A 24,368-nucleotide genomic window follows, 5' to 3' on the forward strand; every position below is an offset into this window, starting at 1 on the left:
TTATCAATGTTTACAAATACCTGAAGTGTGGGAGACAGAGGGATTTGGCCAACCTCATTTCAGTGATCTGTGGGGACAGGACAAGGGGCAATGGCCACAAAATAGAGCACAGGAAGTTCCGCACCACCATGCGAAAGAACTTCTTCACGGTGAGGGTGACGGAGCACTGGAACAGGCTGCCCAGGGAGGCTGTGGAGTCTCCTTCTCTGGAGATATTCAAGGCCCATCTGGACGCCTACCTGGGCAGCCTGCTCTACGAAGCCTGCTTTGGCAGGGGGGTTGGACCCGATGATCTCTTGAGGTCCCTTCCAACCCCTACAATTCTGTGATTACCTGAGTCAGGGTCTGTACTGTTCACCCCTCAACAGCACAAGCAAGCTGAGGCCTCAGGCTTGCTGGAAACCTGGAGCTGCTGCTTCGTGCATGAGCCCCTGGGACCTCTCTGCAGCATTTCATTCTCTGCCTTGATTTTCTCAACGCCCAAACCCAGATTTCAGCTGTCAGCACCACTCCGGCACAATACTAATGTTCTGAGAAGTCACACTTTAATGCGGCACTTTAGTGTTTATCTAAATTTCAGACAGACTAATTGTCTAACTTCCAGCCTGAAAGGTCTGAAAGCTCTGAAAAGCACGCCAACATAGGTAACTATGGGAAATGTATTTTGCAGAGAGCTGGCTGGAGCACATCCGTGGGAGAGAAAAGCAGAGAGCTCACTGAGTGTTGCGAAGAGCTGTAAGAAGGGAAAGTGCCTCATGCAGGGAAAAGGGACAGGAAATTTAAGGAACAGAGGGGCACGAGGACACGGCTCCAACTTCTTCCCCTCAGAGAGGTCAGCACCTCAAAGAGAGGTAACGCAGCTCCCCAGCCGTGTCTCAGCAGCTTCCTCCCCTCTTGAAGGGAAGTAGGCTCCTTCCTTCTCCCAGAGGCAAGCAGCAGCTCGCTCCTCCTTGCTCCTGCCCGCACACCTATTTTCCTGCTTCTGCAGGCTCTGGCAAGCAGTATCTCCTCTCCTGCAGGCTCCACCATACTGCAAAGAGCCAGGGATAGGGACAGGAGAAGTGGCAAACAGCTTTGTCTCCCACCTGCAGTTCCATAGGACAGCTATGTAACCATTTCCAGAGCCGTGCAGCCCCCTCCCTGAGCTGGTGCCTTTTTTAGGTCTGTCCCCAGGGATGAGGATAGGCATCTTATCTGTAAACAGGACTCACAAAACATACTCTGCTGAGCGCTTCCTCTGGTGCCTCCCACAGCAAGCACACCATTTGGGGCTTAATCTACAAAGACGATGCTCATGACTTTTAGTTTCATGTTTAAAGCAGGGATTTCAGTCTTTGATCTCAAGGGGGAAAAAAAAAAGAAAAAAAAAGGAAAAAGGCTTCCCCACTATCCTGACCTGAATATTTTCTTCTTCTGAATCCAAAAGACTTTCGGATGCTCAAACCTTTAAAAATTGTGTAATTTTCTAAACGTTAGATGCTTCATTTCTGGAAAACTGACAGCCTCATACTATATTTTATTTGACAGTCCTGGCAATTCTGAGCTTCACTTTAATGCTGTATTTGTCTAGGACTACATTGGTGAGGGAGTTGAGGAGGGCTGGACGTACATGACCTTTAGCCACCCAATTCCAGGACATTCCCAGGATGCGCCATTTTACAGAAACCAGCTTTTGCTGATCTACCTGGTTCCAGGCTATAAGATTTAGGCTTCATATGCTCATCTGCAGGAGCAGTCTTCTCAAGTCTTCTGGGATTAACACACTCCTTTGCATAGCTGCAAAGGTTTATTCTGTCTTGTTGTTTTGAATCCCATTTTACCACAAATTATATCGATTTTCTGAAAAACCTGCAACTCCAAGTCAAAAGTGTGTCCCTGACTGAGTCAGCAAATCAGACAGGAAATAGCTTGGGGGCTAGAGAGAATTGTTCATATGAATGTTACTGGGGGGGGAAACACACCGTATATTCAGGCTGTAAAGAACAAGAAGACAGGCTTTCTCCCATAGCTGGTGAACCAGGAGAATAAGCTACTTCTTCAGCTGCCCGGCAGTATTAAGTTTGCCACAAGCAAACATTACAGACCTAGAGAAAACTAGACCTGGTTCCTCTGGTGGCAATACTTGTTGTAAGCACAGCAGAGACCTTGATAAGCACTGTTGTAGGCACTGCCCTCGGCAGCTCTGCGGGAGGAGGGAGACCTCTGGTCAGTGCAGGGGAGATGGGAGGCCATCTAACCACGGCCTTCCACCACCCTCCCAAACATCGTGTCTGTCTTATGGAAAGAGCAGGTAGCTGAGGCAAAGCCAGTTCACCTTCTTCCCCCCCCCCCCCCCCCCCCCCCGCCAATGAAGGAAAAAAAGAAGTCAGCCACATTTTCTTTCAGTACATGCTCCAAGGTGCACTCTTTCTTCCTCTGCAACCCAGCAGTATTTTGCAACACACTAAATCCTGGCACAGACGTTATCCTGAGCTTTCAGAGGGCAAGTCTGAGGTTTACATCATGTGAAGGGGATCCTTCGCCCTCTGATGAGACTATCCCATGGCTACCAGAAATCTGAAAAACTGGAAAAAAACAGGTACAATGGCAGTCATGGACACATGCACATTAGCAGCACCTCAGACAGTGATCCTTAGGACAGCAACAACTGATGAGACTACACACAAGGCTCCGCGTCCACTGAGCTCTCCAAATTCTTCCAGAAGGATCATGCCAAATCCTGAACCCCTTCCTGGCTTTAGGATAGGACTTAACCCGAAATTTGAACATCTGTGGTCCCTGGGAAGAGCTCAGCTCCTGGAGCTTCACACGCCCTCTGAGCAAGGTCTCTGAAGAACACTTCACCTCAAAATTGTGTTTTCTCCTCCTACCATAAGGTCTGTTTTAAGTGTAGGATCAGGCGTCCTTATTTTAAAATGGAGCAGCAATCAGGCAATCAGGCTGAGCTTTCTGCTTGGGCTCAACCACTAACAGGACAGAAGACAAACATTGTGAATGCTATGAAACACTGGCAGGATGTGGAAAGTGGGTTTTGTGCATGAAATGGACAGTTTAAGAAGTCTCCTTCACTTGTGGTCTTTTCCACAACATCATGGCTTTCCTTTTGCGACCATGTTTGTTCTCCCGTTACTTACTTAATTTGCCAGAAATGAACATGGAACTTGCTTGTGACATGGAGGAAAAAGCAGTTTTACTGCTGGGATGAAACGCTGCAAGATTTTCCAGAAGCACTTAGAGCTGCAGTGTGTTACTAAGGAAGAGCAGGACATCACACACTCAGGATCTTCCACTTTCCATCAAAGCAGCCACCTGCTGAGGATCTTAGGTCATCTCTTCCTCCAAGCTGCCCTCAGTCAGGCTCAGCTCTCTACCTGGAAGCTCAGAGCCACACGCAAGAACGCACAACAGGAGAATACAGGACTCATCAGGAAGAGAGATGTGACAACCAGACTGGGGAGCAGATTACAAGTAACAATGTTTTCCATGGATCCAGCAGAAGGAAGATGATCTGCCACAGGCCAATATATTCCAATAACACTGTATTGTTGGGTAGGTGCTAAGAATACGCAGAGCTAAGAACTATCCTTTAGTAGCATAACTGCAAACAGCATGGAAGGTAAGAGACTAAGAAAGCATCAACATTAGCATGTTAGTTCAGATTCAAAGGGTATAAAGGGTATGCTTTTGCAGCAAGCTTTCTACTTAGCTCTGTGCAAACTGATTTGCACCATGAAGCAGCGTCAAACCACAAAAAGAGGAAGACACATTCCAAGAGCGCACCTGTCTGAGCTGGGCAACCAGTCCGCAGGAACAGATCAGAGCAAGTCTGAAGTGAAACAAAAGCCCTAGTCTAAAATGACTGTAGCACAGACTACCTTGCTTTAAAGAGATTTGCCTGGCTGCAGTATTCTCAAATATAGAAATTGTCAGGAAAAAAAACTGATTGTACAGTTACCTTCTTACCAGAGATGGGTCTATGCCCTTTGAAGTCAGAGAAAGCAAGGAGATCTCTATAGATATTCTATAAAGATGGATTAAATTCCATTTATTTTTAAGTCAAATTTGCCCTCCACACAGCTCTGCCATCAGCATCAAGCATAGGAAGAGTTCTCCTACTTGAACTAGCCCTGCAACTAACAGGCTTACCAGTTAAAACAACCATTTATCTTTAATCTCCTGGGGCTGCAGTCCTGTCATCTACAGCTGTGCAAAATGTTGGCTTAACAGCTGTGTCCTTTAAGGCTCAATTCCAAAAAAAAAGGCTTTGTTATGGCATTCTTGTCTCTTGTACAAAAGGATACCAGTAACATCTATAGCAAATAAAAAGTGATTCAGGAAAAAAGTATAAATAAAACCAGAGTTTTTCCAACAACTCACACCACCTGTGATACAAGCCTGTAGTTGAGCTAAACTTCTGCCACCAACTGATTAGCAACTATATGATGACCAGAGTGTTTGATGAACAACGGGTGGTACACCGACTGTTTAGCCATGTTTGAATCCTGAGCAGCTCCTCCCAGGAGTTTTCTTCACTGATGTGGATGAGAAACACTACAGCCCTCCTACTAGTTGATGCTTATTTGAACCCAGAGACAGAAAAAAACCCACACAAGAGTTTGCGGGTCAACATTCCTGTTCTCATCTTTCATTCATTGCACTAAAAGGGCAACTATAACACACAAAGAAAAACCTGTCCTTGTTCCGTTGCCCAGTAAACCATGACACACTAGCACACCTACTGACTTAAAATCCCTCTATAAATAGAGCATTTACACAAGCTGTTATGTATGGGTGACTTACCTTAGCAGACTGATAAGAGCCAATTTTAGTAGCAACATTTTTTCTTTATTCAAAAAAAAGAATAGAATATTGAGGAAATTCACATTTTTCTTGAAAAAGAGACAGCTGCTGGTTTCACAACAGTCTTACCCTTTGTTTCAGAATGCAGAGCCCTACAGAAGTATGAGATTAGAAAGAAAACCTACTTGCTGTCTATAGAAATAATCCCTCCATGTGAAAGCCATGCCATTAAGACAAAGCCTGACTTTCGATTCATGCAAGTGAACTATTTTAAATGAAGTAATTAGAAAGTATCTCATTCCTAAAAGCAAGCCCATTCATAGACCAACCCCAAACCTCAGCAGCCTGTAACTCCTGGAAGGACAGCTATTTAACACCTGACAGCTTTTCACTTCAAACGCAAGGGGCCCATCCTCAAGGCTGTGAGCTAGGTCTCTTCACAGCATACTCAGAGTAGCAGATCAGAGCATACCACAAACCTTCTCCCATCTCCAGACTCAGAGGGATTATTCTGAAGTCAGTAAGATTCCTACAAGATGACCATAACATCAAGCTGATGACAGTGATGGCTTCCCTCCCTTCTGCTTTTTTCCCCCCAAAACACTATTACCCACACAAGTTCTTAGTGCCTTTAGTGGGTCTCACACCGAGAGGTCTGTTTTTCATTATTGTACAATGTCCCAACCAGAAAGAGTCCCTGAATGACACATGGCTTCTCATTAACTCACTGTCATGGCCTGCCCTATCTACCCAAGCAGTTTATACATCCTGCTTTAAAAAAGCAATTCAAATTTAACAGTTTCCTCTCACCTCTCCTTTACAGGCTAATTGACTCTCAGAAACTAGAAAAAAAACACCATTCACTGTCCTGAGCAGCTTCTTCTAGCAGGTCAGAAGCAGAGTTCCAGGAGTGTCTTATAAGACAGGTTGTCTTTATCCAGAAGAGGAAAAAACTAACACCCAACCAAACCAGGCGTTAACAGAAAGAAACATATGGAAGTCTCCTTACGGAAACCTTTACAGCAACAAATATACCAAGTTTCCAAAAGACTCTTGTGCTGGAGACACCAAAACCTCTTTGCAATTGTATCTAAATATACCTTGTGCCTCCTCCTAAAATATAAGCCATGGATGTATTTTGCCAAGGTTGGTTAAGTGCTTTCATCAAAAGCTTATTCAAATGTGGAAACAAACTGATAAAGACAGCATCAATAGAAGTCCATACAAACTGATTTGCCACTAGCAGGTACTGACCTTATTTCAATTCAGTTTTCCTCATTCATGAGGAAGGAAGCAGCACTACAAAGGGAGTCCAGGGTTTCATTTTTTTTTTTATTGAAAGTCATTTGCTCCTGCAACATTTGATAACTATTTTAACTACAGTAAGTCAGGGAAGGTTTACATTAATGTTATTTCCGTTAGCTGTAGCACGATATACAAATATTCACATAAGCTTCCAATATGCATCCTCATTTCATCGTCGTCCTGCTCTACTCTTCAGTGCTTTTAAAGTTTTCCTCATGATTGGTGCAATTTCTTTAACAACAACAAAAAAAGAAAAGAAAGATCAGTTAGGATTAACAGCATAATGTGAATGACAAAGTGATAGTAGCATAATGTTAAGCATACACTGACAACCAGCAAGTTAAAGCAATTATTCTGATCATTTCAGGAAATTCCACTTACTTTTGATAGGCTTCTTTCCATCTTGAGTTGTTCCACTTGAGCTAGAGCTTCTACTGTTGCTAGGAGCATTCGGATTTGATGAATTATTGTTTCTGTCTCTGCTTTCTGGAAACCGTGTTCTTTTAAAACCATGAAATAAAGAAATTAACTTTTTTAAAAAAAATAAAAATCTACTATTTGCTCCATTTCATTTTGATAAAAAAGGTCACAGCATTTTAACAAGTCTGTCTCCTCATCAGTACTGTGATACATTTAATATCATAGGATAATTCAGGTTAGAAAGGGCCTCTTGAGGTCATCTAGTCTATTTCCATTCTTGCACAATTTTTCCATTCATTAGATGATACCTCTTATTTGTCTTTAAAATAAAATTATCTGAATTTACGACAGATGGAGGTATTATGATGATTCATAATAGGCTGTTGGCCTGTGTTCTAGTTTGCTCTGTGATTTTTTTTTGTTTGGTTTTGAATACAGCTAACTACTAATTGTCCCTCTGCCAGAAAATTAGGAAAAATTCACACTCGAGTTTTCAGGTTTTCTTTTTTCCTCCTTTAAGTTAGAAATGCCTAGGAAAAGGCACAATAACTAGCCCTAAATATTAGGTTGGAAACACCAAGCAACAGGACAAGGACTGGGATGGCTGCAGTAGGCATCAGCTCTGTGTAAAACAGTTAAGCCAACACAGCATTTAACTGCCCAGCAATCCAGGCAGCCTTGTACGCCTTGGAGCCAGTCACCGAGGCCTGCTGCCAGTTAACACAAACCACTGCATGCCGAACTGCAAACAGCCTGCCAGGGATCTGTACATGTGTGCCACAGGACCTTTTTAGCTCCTGTAAGACCAGCTTCATAAGTGAAAATTTCAGCTGTATATAGTAAAACTGACAGGTTTTCAGAGGACATGTTCAAAGAAACAAAGAAGTTAACTCATCACGTCTAAACAAAGTTTTGTTTCTCAAGAAGGCAAACCAGCGACCATCCTTGCAGCTCCTTTCACACAACAGCAGTTTGTCCTAATTTAGGATGTGTGAAAAAAAATATGCAGGGCTTTGAGTACATCAGGCAGTTAGTGGGACAGAAAGGACATTTACACTACTGTACTGAAGAACCTAAACTGGAAGGCTAGTCTGTCACAACAGATACAACCTCCCACAGGGTAACCAACAGCAGAAGCCTAACTTGAAGTGCCTTAAGCTACTGCGTTGGTGTTGGACCATCTTTTCACCAATAACAGCAACAGTCTGGAAAGAAGCTTCCTAATTTAATCACCTAAAGGTGCAGCTGTAAAGAGATCATCTGCAGTGTAAAAGCTCTTTTTAAGAATTTCCTACATGTGGGCTGTCATTCCTGCCCCATACCACCACTGTCTTGAGCAATACAGTACGCTGCTGAACTGTAAATCAAGTTCCTGATATCAGCAGACTCTGTTTTTATATACGTGTGTGTATATGTTTATACACACAGTTCCCCAGGCTTCTGTTGTTTGTGTGTTTTCTCCCCTCTCCCATAAGCCCAGGTCAGCTCAGTCTTAGGCACGTGAAGAATTATTCAGCACAACTGCAGACGCTGCAGCACGAGGACAGAAACTACTTACAATGACTGCTGACATTCTCGGTTACTGTCAGTCAGTCTTGCATCATCTTTGCAACAGCTTAAGTTTTATACTCCCCAGCTACCTGTCACTTTCCACTTACATATTTGCCAGTCTGCATATCTGCTAATTCAAGAGTAATCCAGATCAATTAGAAGTTTTCCCTCCTCAAAAGGATCATTTTTGACAGAGGTAGCTGCAGAGCAGTTATGCCAACAAGGGAACACCCAAAGCTATGGGGAGAAGGGAAGGCACAATGCTCCTCAGAGTGAAGTAAGTGACCGCAGCACAAGACGCCCACATCCAGGCAGTGTGAATAGTCTCCACTGCTTTTACAGTCCAACTGCTGATACATGGACTTACCAACCCATGGGGTGCTTTTAAATCAAACTGCTGACTTTCTTTTGGACAAGAACAGATATACAAACATAAAAAGTCTCTCCACAGAGTTGAGAAGAGAAAAGGGGGGTGTAAGTTGGTGCTACAGCTGTTTTTTCTTCCTGTTGCAGCCATTCTCCTGTGTCTAAGAGGAGTTCATCAGGCCAGCAGGAATGGCAGGACAAATCCCACATCTCTGCTTTGGTTCCCATGGCTGCTGAACTACCCTGAATGAAGTTGTCAGGAGGAGACCTTGGTTTTGTGCTGTACAAAGAAAATATTTGAGGAATCCCAATTTTCTGTTCCTCCGGTGACTAGTGTTGGCTACTGCCACTGACTGGCTGTTCCAGACACTCCTTCAGGCTGCCAAAGTGGGAGCCCACAATCCAGCGTATTAACGGTTGCTGAGACTCACTCTGGTCAGCTATATCACTCTGGACAGCTCACTGGGGATTTTATGAAAACAGGAGAACACGTGAAACTACTAGGCAGGTTTATAAACACCAAACATCAACACTGGGATCTCCCCGGGATGTCAAGCAGCATTAATGTAATCTGGAAGAAAACAATAGAGGCTGCTCGCTCACTAGCAGAGAAGATGAATTCATCCCTGGCACTCGGAGAAACACGTGGTGACAGTGCACACACAGCAGAGGAGCACACAAGACTTAAGAGGCAACTTAGCTTCTAGCCGCTAGCTGCTTAAAAAAGTAAACCAAGAGCTATTTATAAGAGCAAGATATTTTGCCAACAAATTTTAGCACTGACAGAGATGTTTAATCTCATTAAACGCACAGGACAGAACACTTACTTGCACTTCTCCGTGGGATGAAGCTGGGTGGCAGGTCCTGCTGTCCCATGGATTTCTTGTTTTCGGCGAATATTCCTGGGTGGTTTTGCTGCACTAGTCATGTAAGCCATTTTCACTTGCCGGCCTAATACAGAAGCAAGGAGCAGAGAATGTGATTTTTCCTTACTTATGTTTGAAAGTCAGTTGAGAATATGTTTGTGTGACAATTTCTAGGTTTAAATATCAAAAAAATCATTCAGAAAAAAAGAATATGGTACCAAAGTAGTAACTGAACCACAGCAAGTCGCATACAGTATTTCTTCACATTAACTTTGATATTTGTAATTGTATCTGTATTTTTTGGTATTTTTTATTAAAATTGCACTCTGTATGGTTGCCTAGAATCCTCAGTCTAACCAGTAAGGTAAGATTCGTGTACAGCATCCTGCAAGCATTATGCATTAACATACTGTATTAATGTACATGTTCACTTTGTGGGCAACCTGTAAATCAAAAGGAACAGCATCCTTACCTGATGCCTTCTCCCTGAGACACAGCATCAGTGATCAGTGCAAACAAGCCACTAAACACTACACAGTAAGTGTCAAGAAGAACAGACGAGACTGGGTTTTGAAAACCAGGTTACCCACATTTTTTACCTTTTGGTTTCTCAGACTGAGCTGAAAGAATGTTTTTTGTAAGCGTCTTCAGTTTCTCTTCCCTCTCATTGAAGAGTCTCAAGTACATTTCACGCCAAGATTCATATTCCAGGAGGTTCTCATTTTTAAAATCCCTCTGGCAGTGTTTCTTCCACAAGTGGTCAGACACTTCTGTAAATGTCTTAGTTTGAACACAAGGTATTTTAAGATCAAGAATTTAAGAGTAACATTTCCAAGACTACTTGCTTGGCTGAGCCTGTCGACAAAGCCCAATAACCCAGTGGAGAAAGGTGCAGAACAAATCCCACCAGGTGCCCTCACTGGTACCCCCACCATGAGGCGTGACTGTGCCACACAGAGATGTCAGCGTCAGTCTAAAAATCACGTAGCTTCAGAGAGCAGAGCTCTATATTTGAGTTCATGAGCCATGCTTGCAGGCTAGATTTGTGTTTTCAGCACAGGCTCAGGCCACGCCAGCTCTCAACTTCAGGCATGCAGAGAAGTGGCCAGCTTGCACTAAGGAGTGCCGTGCATTCAGAACATCAATGTCCAAATGCACCGTGGAGCTGAAGTCTTAACACTACAGATAAGAAATCTACCAGATGCAAATTGGGAAATATCTGGAGTGAGATTTCATGTATGCTTTGCAGCCTTAATAGTTTTTAAGCCTGAAAACATTTGTTCTTACTGTGTCTAGCAAATATTCTTTGTTGTTGTTTTCTCTTGTTTTCAAAAACAGCAACATTTCCACCCACAGTGGCTTTCACTTAGTCATCAGTAATAATTCTCCCAAATGCTTTGCATCCTGACAGTGGAGAGAGGGAGGCTTGATGACAGCTGAACTCAAAGAAATAGGTATACAAGACACAAAAACGGCGTAACACACAGAGAATCTTTATCAAGAGGGGTGCAAGGAAAGCAGAAACAGATGCCTCAAGTCCTCCGTGGTTCCCTGAATTTAACAAAGCAGAGTTTACCGGATTACATTCCTCTATTCGAAACAACTGCTCTGGTGTGCAGCGTGTTAGCACAGGCTCAAGAATTTCAAAGGGCACACCTCCTACTTCATGTAGTGCTACAAGAGAGGACAGTAGTTTTAGCAGCTCATTTGTTTCACTTGGTGTGTAACACCACTTACCAACAGTTTAAAAAATAAAAATACAAATTAACTTCAGCAAATACCAACAGAACACAGGTTTTGAAGTCAGGGTATGAAGCTATAAATCAGCAGTTCATAAGTGAATGGTAATTTTTATCTGAGGATGGAGAAAGCATCCTGCAATAGCTATTGCCCCATCTTTACTGATCTGTATCACTCTCCTCTCTGCCTACGCAAGGGAATAAACAGTTTCTTGATCACACATTCCAGTTTACGTGAACAAACACTTTGGAGGGGCAAAAAAGTCAGCAGGCTTTTCGGCTTATACTTCATAGGACATTATATTTTAACTAAGAATTGGAGCTTTAAAAGAGGCAGGCCTCCAAACAAAACTGCATTTCAGCATGATCGTAAGTTCAGTTTTATAAATGCCTTTTGACCAGCTCTGAGTCACTGTCTGTAGGGAGGCACAGTATCTTCTAGTAGGCCAGCACGGAGGAAAAAAAGAAATCAAATAGTCTTTCAGTACAGCCTGCTACAAATCCCTTAAAGTACTCACAATCAATATTATTTTGAAGCACTCGGATGCACTGCTCATACAGTGTAAGCATCTTTGAAAGACAGACTGGTTTAGACCCGGAGTAAACCTGCATTTTAGAGTTCAGTCTCCGTCCCGTGAATTGAACTGGTTCGCTGACTTGCTGGGGTGCTTCCACAACAGGCGCTAAGGAAATCAAACAAAACATCAGGCAGGGTTTCTTTGGCTCCTGACATTTTACGGGGCTTTAAACATTCAGAGAAACATGCCTGGCAGGACAAATATATTCTTGCTTCTTGAAATATAATGTTATATAATGTTATTATGCTAGAGTTTGATCCCTTACACGTACTCTGTTACAGAGGTCCCCTCATACATCTAACAGAAATACAGCAACTACATTGCAAATGTAATTTTATCTGCATGAACCCAAACCAGCCTTACATTAGCTAGCTCAGGTCTACACAAGTCAGATTCACATCTAGGCTGGGCCCTTAGCCTTCCCCTTGCAACAGGGATATTCACTGACATCTAGATACTCTCAGTTACCAGCCCACCATGTTACTGATGTTACAGGGTTATCCTAGAGAAGTTGCAATAGCAATGATGTCTCAAGCCCACAGAGACGTGAGACTACTGAAACCTCACAGGAGCTGCAAGGGAAAACCACTGGCACTTTGTGCCACCTATGAGTAAGAATACTAGCAAGTTTCTAGGCTGAAGCTACAGCTGGTGGCAATTTCTACTACAGTTGCATAAGGCATAGACAGGGATAAAGACAAATGGAGCCTGGAGAATGACTACAGGATCTACACCTCCTCTACATCTGTGGAAACCTTCTACAGCATTTCTTTACTTGCAAGCTGTAAGAGGGAAGCCTTTATATCTCTCCTCAGATTCAAAACGATTTCTACAGAGGAGCAAGTGAAGACATTTCTTTGCCACAGACAGATGAGTTACTATAGTTTATTAGGAAATGGGATGAAGACTACCCTAGATAGAGCTGTAAAAACATGCACTGCTTCACATTTATCAGCCTCACATACTACTTACCCTTAAAGTCAGCAGCATATGGGGGAGATGAGATTAAAATGCTTGGCAGAAATTTAGGCAGTGGAGTATTAAGAAGATCTTGGAGGGAAGCCACCTTGGTCTGCAGACAGTCAAGGAAACATCGCTTCATTGTTACAAATTCAGATTTACTAAGGCTTAAAATAAACTACAAAATAAATTAATCAAGCCCCAAAATTACCTAGGATAACCAAAACTACTGCTTTTCTGCACTAAGATTTACTCCTGTATTTCAGCATATTCTTTCATCTTCTACTTACCGATACTACATCACAAAAGGAACTTAGTGGGGTATCTGCAATCAGTGCATAATAAGGGATTAAAAAAAGGAGCAGATGTGTTCAGCTAACAGGCTTTCAGATAAATCGCTGCTGAGGTTACAGGCATGCAGCAAATGAGACAAAACTGCAAGATGACAAAAAGCAGAGTTAGATGTTTAAAGGCAAGCTAAATGCCATCCTGAAAGACAAGAAACAGCTTTCTACCTGGTTCTACCTCGTCTCCTGCATCGTGCTGGATAAGCAACACAGTCTTCCAGATATCGCCTTAAAAAGTGACTTAAAGATTCAGGAGTCTGGTTAGTGTTCCTGCAAATGCTCAGCATTGCATACAGTATCTAAATTAAGTCTTGGGTGTCTTCCAGTCATAAGCCAGGCACTTACAACATAAAGCTTGCATCTCTCTAAACTTCATTTCAGTATCTGTAAGAACTTTTTGCAACTTGAGCAGCCAACATTTTCCTCTCAATTTTACCAAGATTTTCCTCAGTTTCCTAGTTCCCAAATGCTGCTATCATGTACAAGCCTCTCCGTTAATATTCCTCTATTTGGGATAGAAGACATTCCTATCGCAGATCTTGTGCAATAAATAAAGCCTGGAGCTTTCACATCACAGCAAAGATAAGAGACTTGAAGAGACCTCTAATTCCCTGCGTACAAAGGGCTTCATTTAAAAAGTCTAATTAGTAAGCATGTTTACATCTACCTCAGCTCAAAGGAGCTACTTAAGCTTTCTGCCACTTCAAGGGACTAGGATATTTCACTTTAAGAATTCATATAAGCTACTCTTACATGTAATAATGTGGTTTACTTTAATGCATTGAAGGAAGAGTCTGTTCATTTCCACTACAGACCGTAACTAATACAGAACCACAGCTTCCAACAAAACAGCTGTGCTATGCCAACATCTGCTAAAGTCAAAAAACAAACTGGTCAAGAATGAAGTTACGGGTAAAAAGTCAATTAGCTGATACCAATTAAATACCACTGCTGCATAGGAAGTTATCATAAAAACCATAAGAAACTGATTGTAAGCTGTCAGTATGCTGTAAATAATCTTTTTTGCCCCAATTATAATTATTTGCCATTGCCACACGGCCTATGTCACAGCCACACATTTGTTGCTTAAATTAATCACAGATTAATTTTGCTGGAAGTAATAGACCAGAACACTCCTTTGCCTGCAGCTTATTTGCTATTATTCCAAGCACGCAGTGGTTTACCTTTTTACTGGGAGTTTCTGACTGATCATCCTCACAGTTTTGGATCTTCTCTTCTCCCCCATCCGCGTGAGGAAGTTTTGAAGTCTTTTGCGGTATTGAGCTACTCTTCTGTTCGCTGCGCTTCTTTGGACATTCACCTGTAGAGCAAGCTTTCCTCTTTCTTTTTTTTGTAACCTGATCATAATTAAGATAAGATTCAAAAGACATAGTAGGGGGCTCAAATTCCTCATCACTAGGTAATTTAGCTTTGCTTCCCGTGACGAGCTTTTGTTTTGGTTTCTTCACCTGCTTAGGATCTCCCTGTTTGGGAGCATCCTTACTAGGCCTTTCCTTCGTGGGGGATACATCCTTACTGGCTACACAGGAACGCCTCTTTTCTGAACCTTCCTTGCTGCCCTTGGAGGCTCTCTCTTTCAAGGCCCTTTCTTTAGCTTGAGGATCAGTACCCTGGGAACCATGTTTAGAACCACTGCTGCTACATTCTTTACTATCACATCCTTTTTGAGGCTCAGAACCTGTATTTCGGTGCTTTTTTTCAATATGAGTATGCTGCTTATTCAACTTTTTAGAAAGGGGAGAGCTATTGGAGCTTTTGGAGGCCAATACAGATGCTTTGGACTTCTCTGAAGGCTTAGTTCCTTTGGAAACAGAAGATTTTGTCTCATCTTTTTCTTTTTCAGTATTTTTTCTTCCTCTGTGATCACTGCAACACAAAGGAAAAAATACATCCCACGCTACATCTGATGCTAAATTCTTGAAGAATTAATCTTTTTATTTACATCAGTGAAACCAAAAGCTTTAAATCACACCACGTGACATAATTCTTACAGGACCCAGAACCACACTCTGTTGTGCTCTTATTTTACTTCCACATCAGCACAGAAATCTGAGGGAGTCACCATTGGGTCCAGCGCCACTAACTACTGCAACAAGAAACTGAGAGCAAAGCAAGGGGAGAGTAAGGACATAAGCATCAATAAGAAAATATGTTTCACATAGTACTATTTGTTCAAAATGCTTTTGATACCACTGCTTTTACACAAGTTTCCCTGCATGCTATATAATACAGAGATAGTACCTGAAATAACTAGGAGGCAGAATTTAAAACATGTTCTGCAGGTGGTAAGAGTACAAAACATCAGCCTGGATATTTTGTTATTACCCGTGTGCTCTGGTATGCCACTTTCCTGTTGTTTCAACAACTTCAAATTTAAAATGCACTGCTTAGTCAATCTGAAGCTTCAGCTTTCTCAGATCAACTTCTCCCATTGCCAGAGGACTGCAAAACACCTTCAGCACAGTCAGCCTGCTGATGGCAGTGGAGGCTGACTCCTGAGAAGGAATCACATCTCTTCGAGTGTGACTGCACTGACACACAAAACCCTTCTCAGTCTGCAGAAATACTGTAGGGAAGTCCTGTATACAACCAAATCACTAGAGAGATGCTTCATTTAACAACAGCCTCATTGCTGAGAAGAAAAAGCAAACTTCCTACTTCTCTAGAGGAGTGGAGAGCACTGCCCATCACTGGCTTAGTGCTGCTCATGTCAATTAGCACCTAAGAACTTGTGCTGGTCAAAAAGCAGGTGAAGCTTGAGTGCTGGCTGGCTAAACCAACACTGGTTGCTTTGATCTGTCTTCTAGTAATTTATAAAAGACTCATTCCTACCATTCATGTATATTTCATAATGCATATTTGTCATTCCAAATATTATTCTAATATATCCAAGTTGCATTTTATTAAATTAAGCAACAGCACAATTAATCCTTTAGAAAAAAAGCCCATACCTACCTTTTATTTTCTGGAGGAATAAGTTTCTTCCATCGCTTCACCAGGGATTTAGCTACATTCCCAGCAGTGGCATGTTTCCTAAAGCTGTTCACTGTTTTGCCTATGCCAGTTTCCTGTTGAAGACAGTGCAAGAAAGATGGGTGGAATAAATCACAGCTAACATCCCAAGTAAAACCTTCCCTAAAACTGCTACAAGCAGCATTAGCATAGCAGTCTTACAGCAGCTAAAGAAGTAAACACTTCTCACCCTACAAACAGAACTGAAAGAAAAGCATATATTTATAACCAAATACTGGGAACAAAGTGCAGCCTTAATTCATAAAAGAAGCTACTTTTCTCCATTAAATGCATGTATTTCAGAAAGCTCACTTGGCTTGAGTGCTTATGCCCACAAAATGCATACTGCTAAAGCGAATTAGATTAATCAATTTAAGTTTCCTTTAGGCTTACACAGGTACAGGTTAATGTGTTAAAGAGCACAAATGATCAGTGTATTGTAATCTAAAAGCCTCAACACGAAGTACCATGGGGCAGAGGTGCCAGATGAGCAGAGTTCATGTGACTAAACTCAAGTCTCAGCCACAGGAAAAATCCCCTGATGTTTAAGATGCCATGTTCGCTGTTCTGTTCACCCACCACACAATTATTTTCACATTATCATTGTCTTCAAATCTTGCTCTAATGATTTCTACATTGTCTAAGCAGAACTATCCTGCAGACTTTGTGCGTATATAAGTATCACAGGTGAATTTTTTAATCCTGTTATTAGTATCTCCAGCCCACAAACCCCCACTTTTAAGATACACTTTTGTGTGCAAACCCTGGAATTTGCAAAGCCAACAGCAACCTATTAACGCTTTCGCTAGCCAGTGAAATTTTACTCCTGTGAAGTCTGAGTAAGAGCTATACAAGTACTACTCTTCCAGGCTCAGCTCAGGCGTTAGAAGGGAATTCCTTAAAGTCTCAGAAAAATAATTTTGCTTTAAAGAGATTCAGTTTCTGTATCATTCAGGAGCACTGGTTTGGAGGTTCAGTGTATTGCAAATACATGCAAGAAAACTGGTGGGAGGATTTCCTAAAGCTATCCATGTGAGAAATTTATGTTCCTAAAAATGCTTTAAAATATGCACAATCCTCAATTTTAAGACATCTCTTCCCTCTGTCTCACTAGAAGACTTCCATCATAGTCTGCCACATTGTAGTATGAAAGTATGCTGAGAACATTAATTATCTGAAGAAGCCCTTTGTCATTTTTAACAGCTCAGATGAGATTACTTCATTACTCGATAAAAATATTGGTGGATTATAGTAGAGGCCCATCTGTTTTTAGGCAGGCAAGTGCCTTTTGCCCAAATAAGCTGGCCAAATATTCCAATTACCGTATTTTTCTCTTGCTCTGCAAAGAACTATCTCAAAAAAAAATCTTCTTCCCCAAACATAGATACATTGACAATAGTAACCAGAAACTTCCCAAACACTGAGAGTTTCCGATATAAAATGTGACAGGATGCACCTTGGCTAAGGATACAAATCACAGGTATTCTTACTCCACAGCTTGGGATGGCTGCTCTTTAGATGGAAGAAACTCACCTTGACCAGCTAATAAGAGACAGAAGATTTAGACAACTGGCCTGAAGAACAGATCACCCATATTTGGGGTATCTTAAGCACTGATTTGAAAGCAGATTTAGTAAGAAACCAGCCTTGAGTAAGAGTATTCCCTGTATGTTCAGATCCCTGCTCACCACTAACACTTGTCACAACGCCAAATTTGCTAGGTTTTAAGCCCAGCTTCCAGCTAATTTTTGGAGAAGGCTCCATGGCTTCTTATACAGAGCTTTAAATGAACCGTGCTAAGAGCCAGAATTCCCAAATGCAACAATGCCCACTGCTTCTGGGATTGCAGACCCCATAAACTCTTTTTTAGTGAATGATTGTGTAATGTATTACTGGTCACTTACCACTAGAATATCCAGCGATATATCCAAATCCTGTAGTACCTCAAGTGCTTTTAGAATCTGGAAGGAAACGTTAGATTTTTATTTATTATTTTTTTTTAGAGAACACATTCCTAAGTACCATCCTGCTTTTCTCATCCTCATTCCCATGTTTATCCAAAAAAAAAACATTGAGAGGAGGAATATCCAGTAACTCCAGGAAAACTCCTTTACTGTACGTAAGGGCTATGCTTGAAATTTGTTCTGCGAACCAGTGCAGCTCTGTGATACCCCCAGCAGCAGTAACACCAGAAATCCCAACAGGTTTGACTTTACTGCTGCAGAGATTACATTAAAGATCAATAACGCAGCAGCTCAGGCTACACATATGCCCCCACTCCTGGTGTACCAGTGACCGATCAGCACCGAACCGATTCAAAGGCTGCACTAAGCAGAAGCAGCACCCTGGAAAAAAAAAAAAAGCAAGTTTCCCACAAGGTCTCCCAGCCAGCAGCACCACTCTAGGCCAAGAATAAAAAAAAAGAGCCTGTGGGAGTTCAGCTTGCAAAGACTATCAGGTTTTGAAGCCTTCACGCTTTTTGTACATTAACAAGACCAAATCAAGCTAGAACAGCTGCTTTGTTTCACACTGGCAAAGTATATAAACCTTTGGTTAAAATGTTGAGTTTTGTAGAAGCAGAAGAGTATTTTTCAAATATGAAACTGCTTATCTTACTCTGAGAGGTTTTTTAATAATACAAAAGTTTCATTTATAAATAGTATGAACTTATTTGGCAACGGGTGTGCAGCACACCTGAGTCTTGCAGTTGACTACACACAGTTTGCATCATTTTTGACGAATTTCTACAAAGTTATGTTATCTAGCTGACAGAATTAATGTGTAACTAAAGTAACAGCACTTCATAGGGCTCTAACAAAGCCTGGAATACTTATCAAGTTTTTTCAGACCATTGCCACTTCTAAATGCAGTGGCAGGAACCTCCCGGGATGCAAGACAACAACCCTAAAACTTTTTAAACTTTAATAATTGCTTTAATAATAGTCACTTCCCTCTACAACAGTTCTAATTTTCACTGTCCGTGTAATACATTAGAAGCGGAATCCCTGTGAATTTCACTGTGCGCAGCGGGCTCCATCCATACGCCTGGCACGCGGTTCTCCTGCAAGGCATCACCCTGCAGTAGTGGCACTGAGACACCCAGAGGTGCAGGAGAAACGCTGCACAGCCAGCTCCAGAACCAACACAAAAGCCACGTGAAGTTCTGCTCACCTCCTATTTAAAATAAAGACGTTCCTTGACCCAGCAAGTTGTGTTAAGTGTATGCACAATTAAGTTAAAACCAATCTTGCAGCTCTAGGAAGCGACTCTCCCTCCTGAGGACAACACATGCTTAATATTTAACTTTTCCCAGACACTTCACAGGCATAGACTACACATTTTACAAGATGAAGACTTTTCCTAAATAAACCCCATCAGGAAGAAAATACACTGCAAAGATGCTGACAAAGTTAAGTGGAAAAAAAAAGCGTAAATAATATACCCACAATGTTAATGACAAGCATTAGAAACTAAGGTATCAGTGTCAATTTAGTTAATTTTCTTTTTAAAATGATGTTCCTGGGCATTTAACTCATTTTGCAATCAGAAGGAAGCAGCCCATTGCTAAGCGGATGGACTTCGCTGTGTAGGGTGACTGGCTACTCAAGCAGTGCAAACCACCTGGGAATAAATCCCACAGCCCAGAGACAATCCTGCATGTAAGAATGCTAAAAGATGCTTTCATCAGAGACAATGAGGATTTTGAGTATTTCCTCTTGATGGGTTGTGGACCAAGTTCGTTCATGAAGCTGAGTTCATTACAGAAGAATCTTTAAAATGGGTTCAGGAAGCAAGCAATTACTATTCATGCAGCTTCAAAACAGCGGGGTAAATTACAAAAGTACCTGGATGACAAGCATGCCTGAGAGCAGTCAACACATTTTAATGTGAGACAAAACTCTTAATTTTTAAGCCAAAGCCCACACTGTTCATTTTGCTTTCCTGAAATGTGTATCCCATTTGGCGAATTAAGACAAACATAAGGGTTTCATTAGGTAGAAGGAAGAAAGCATTGATCAAACACTAACAATCCCGTTAAGAGAAGCGATCCCCATCTCCCAAAAGCTGGGAACAGCTCAGCTTGCAGTGAGACCAGCAGCCATGCCTGAGAGGGGCTGCCAAAGGAGAGAGAGCCCCGTGTGCCTGCGTGTGCAGCACAACCAGAGCCTCACGGACGAGCACACACATACCAGCCTGAGACACAAGTACGGGGGCCATCAGGAGCAGGAGCAAGATAAGATGAAGGGGAGGATGGAAAGCAGACAGGCATTCGGGAAGCAGAGGGCCCAGGCAATGAATAACAGCAAGAAGCACGTGAGCAAGCAGCTCTCCAGAGTGAAAGCTGAAAGCAGAGGGATGATATGAAGAGGCCCGGCTGCGCCAGGTCTGTGTCTTCCCATTGCACCAGCGCTGCTCCAGCCTCTCTGCGTGAGCCTCGAGGTCACCTCGCCTCTTGTAGCTCGGCCCTCGCTCAGGCAGGATGGGACCCAGCAACCCAGCTGGGTGGTGAAACCCCAGCAGGTCCCTAACTCAGGATCACAGAATCGTCTAGGTTGGAACAGACCTCCAAGATCACCCAGTCCAACCTCTGACCTAACACTAACAAGTCCTCCACTAAACCATATCACTAAGCTCTACATCTAAATGTCTTTTAAAGACCTCCAGGGATGGTGACCTCCCTGGGCAGCCCATTCCAATGCCTAACAACCCTTTCAGTAAAGACGTTCTTCCTAATATCCAGCCTAAACCTCCCCTGTCACAACTTTAGCCCATTCCCCCTCGTCCTGTCACCAGGCACGTCGAGAATAGACCAACCCCCACCTCTCTACAGCCTCCTTTAAGGTACCTTTAAGGTCGCCCCTGAGCCTCCTCTTCTCCAGGCTGAACAAGCCCAGCTCCCTCAGCTGCTCCTCGTAAGACTTGTTCTCCAGACCCCTCACCAGCTTCCTTGCTGAGCTAGCCACCTCGTCTGAAAGAGTACCAGGTCTCTGAAGACAGCGCTTTAGAGAAGTCTTAACACAATCCCAAGCAAGTCACTCCTACGTTCGGTTGCCCTCACTTAAAAAAAAAAAAGTTTCCTTTAAAAAGTCTGATTTTGTTTTCAGCCACTGAATCTCATCATCTCTTCCCGCTAACTAAAGGGAGTCCTCTCTCAAATATTTTATACAACCCACAAATATAAACACTAATCATGCACATTGGTCACCTCTTGGTCTTTTATTTTTTTAGGGCCAACCAGACCGAGTTCTTGAGCTTCAGTAAGTTATGCTGACCAGAGCTCTAGCCGTTCTGCTGCTATCCTAAAATCTTTCCAGCTCGGCAGCCTTGTTTTTAAGAACAGCCCCCAGAACAGGACATAATATTCCCCTAATTGCCCCTCTCATACTACATAGCTGTAATAACACGACCCTGCTAAGCTACCCGAAGATAGCAGTTATTCCATAAGCCACTGCCTTGTACTGCAATTTCATGCTCAACTGGTAATACACCAGAGCTCCAAATCATTTTCTGAGTCAATGCTTTCCAAAATACAGTCTCCTATCCTGAGTGACCTATATTCATGGCTCCTGGCTGTGACTTTCCACTGAGCCATGCTAAAACACACGCCGCTCAAATGAATGTAGCCTAGCACATGACCAAGGCTGCTTTCTAGAAGAGTCCTCTTCATTTGACACAAATTACTTTGGTATTTGTAACATCTCCCCGCACTGCTTGCTGTCTTCTAAATTAAGAAAGATTTGAGTAACGCCATGTCAAGATGAGATGGATAATTGCTCCCCCTCCTATTCCTACCCTCCCAAAAAATAAACAGCATTGCTTTCTGATAAGGATTGTCACTTATTTTTGCTGAGTGTAATTTCAATCCGTCTTGTGGATGTTACATCAGGCCTGTAACACTGCTACTGTAATCAGCATCATACAGCAGCAAGTCAAATTCTTTAAGAGACTTATGTATATTTATGACAGCTAGTGTCAGCTGAATATAAATTTAAGATAAATTCAAGATAAATTTAGCAGTACATATCTATGTGAAGTCTCATTGAGTGCATTGGCTCATGGTACCATCCTTTATTTCTACACCAGTCACATCTTACATGCAAGATTTTGCAGCTGCTCATTGCATTGCTTCATGGACTTTAGGGACAGGGCTCATTTCATCTACCTGTATAAACAGAAGCACGGTAATTTTTTTCCAGAGCTGCTGAACTTCCCTAGTATCTTGAGTATCATTCAACCTCATCAGTTCTGTTCATTTTTAGTCAGTTGCCTGAAAACTCACCGGGTAGCTATTAAACCTCGCATATTAAGAAGCTTTTGATATAAACAATTGATGCTCTGCATCTTCCCTGGTGCCTATCAAAGTATCCAGTAGTTATTAAAAAATGTGACATGATCAGACAAAGATTATTCTCAACTATGGAGCAGAAATACTTGACAACACCAACATATGTATCTGTAATAAGGATTTATTATTCTTTCTGCGCATCCTTAAAGCCTCTCTTTGCCTTAAACGTAACTACATGTTTTCTACTAGTAGGTTTATCTTTTATTAGTAGTGCATTTCATGCCTGCCAATTTACAGCTATCAGTTTCTCCCTTCCCTTCCACTCCTCACCCATAACTATTTCTATTTCACTAGACACAGCTTTACCAGGAACAGTGGAAGTGCTACAGCACCACCATTAGACCTACTTTATGCAGCACCTGCTTTTGGTCATACTACAAACACAGGGCATCTCCTTCTCCTTCTTCAGAGCCAAACCTGTCAGGGCTACTCATATTTTTCTCCTTAGTTTAATGTGTTTTCAAGTTTAATGCTTTGGGAGCACTTAGAAACAATTCCAGAGATAATTTTTTTTTCTTTGCCTCTTCAATCTCCTGTTCATAATAGCATATCATCACCAAACATAAGTATTAAAAGATATATTAAAGAGTAAAATCTGATCACTTCTAGAGCACAAGAAGTTTTAGTTTTGCTGAATTGCAAGGTATAGCACCTCAAGTAGTACCTGCACTCTGATATTTGCATTTTGGACAGACAAAGCCTACAGCACCAGCGGAGGAAGATAAACCTTTACTGGCTAAGAAAATCAGTATTCCTTGCACATGCATAAACACACACTTCAAACACACACAGTAGGTATGAATGTAGTAATGATGCCTTTTAAGTTTTATTAACTACAAAGTACAAAGCAAGTTAAATGATATGCCTGCCCTCTGTTTGCAAACACTTCCACTAACTTGCATCAAGTTATAACACTTCAGAAATCTATCACGTGAAGCATGTTCTGTACTTTCAAGCTGAATTCAACCCCTCAAAATTAAGAAAAAAACCCCTTTAGAATACGCTTTCTTTGGTCAAACATGATTCATTAGCAAACAGTAAGTCAAATTTTGGGCTTACTCCTCTGCTGGAACAAGGTGCCTTCCCTCCTGCTCATCTCCTTCCCTGCACCTTGGTACCTTCAAGTGCCAGGCTCTGCCTCCTTCGGCTGCTCTACCCCACCTCACAGAGGATGTTTTCTTGTTTCAAGCCCTCCTTATCTACTTCTTGCAGCTCCCGAGGAGAGCCCTGCTCTCCTACAGGTTGCTTAATTTATTTCAGATAAGCACAGCTTTGCTCTTCACGTACCAGGAATCGTAGCGCAGGATGCGATGCCCTCTGTGCACCACCACAGCACAGCAGAAACACTTATTTTGCTACAAAAAGCTCTTACGGAGCTCAGCACCTCAGCTTTGAGCTTCTGGCCAGGACAAGACATGTAACCACCAGCACCGCCCATCAGGTGGTTTGATGCGTAGCGTTATATCTGGCTTCAAGACACAGATCCTTGTCACCTCATCCTGCACTGGGCCCCCTATATATGACGCCATGCAGCCAGAGCCCGGCCACACACCGACCTCAGGGTGCCAAAGGGACCTGAGGCACATCGCCCCCCCCAGGCGCCCCAAGCCGGGGACGAAGCCCCGAGGCCACCCGGGGGGACCCCCGCCGGCCCCCCGCTACCTCCGCGGGCTGCTCCGCGCGGCCCAGGCGCTCCTTCAGCTCCAGCACCCTCCTCAGCCTCATCTTCCTCCTCCTCCCCGCCGCGCTCGGCCCCTCCGCCATGGTCGCGGGCACGCAGCCCCCGCGCCCGCCATCTCGGCCCTCTTGTAGCGGCGCCATGGGCGGCGTCCCGCGGCCGGCTGCCTGCCGTGCCCTCCCCGGCCTCGGGGGGGAGCGCCGCCTTCGTCCCGCTCCTCCATGTCCTCCGTAGGCTGCCAGTGCCGAGCTCAGGCCCTCGGTTGCCCCAGCCTCAGCCCTGCAGGGCCTCATCCTCATGTCCTGCAGGGTCTCATCCCCCTGTCCTGCTGCTGAGGGCACAGCCAACAGTGTCCCTCCCAAAGCACCTCTGCCCCACA

The 24,368-nt window shown here is 42.9% G+C and overlaps 1 protein-coding gene across 1 annotated transcript; it reads right to left on the reverse strand.

Annotated features, from left to right (window-relative positions):
• Positions 1–6,075: 6,075 nt before the first annotated feature.
• LOC308192433 (elongin-A-like) lies at positions 6,076–24,152 on the reverse strand. The gene is made up of 11 exons (XM_080586013.1): positions 23,974–24,152; positions 17,870–17,926; positions 15,909–16,021; positions 14,117–14,819; positions 12,598–12,697; positions 11,566–11,730; positions 10,885–10,982; positions 9,908–10,088; positions 9,270–9,393; positions 6,487–6,605; positions 6,076–6,336 (listed from the first exon to the last, which is right to left on the reverse strand). Exons 1-11 carry the CDS (start codon positions 24,130–24,132, stop codon positions 6,275–6,277), a joined length of 1,881 nt encoding a protein of 626 aa, XP_080442139.1. The 5' UTR covers positions 24,133–24,152; the 3' UTR covers positions 6,076–6,274.
• Between the last annotated feature and the right edge of the window lie 216 nt (positions 24,153–24,368).

The sequence above is a fragment of the Anser brachyrhynchus genome (genome assembly GCF_964034855.1).
Source record: "Anser brachyrhynchus genome assembly, chromosome: 3".
NCBI classification, from domain to species: Eukaryota; Metazoa; Chordata; class Aves; order Anseriformes; family Anatidae; genus Anser; species Anser brachyrhynchus.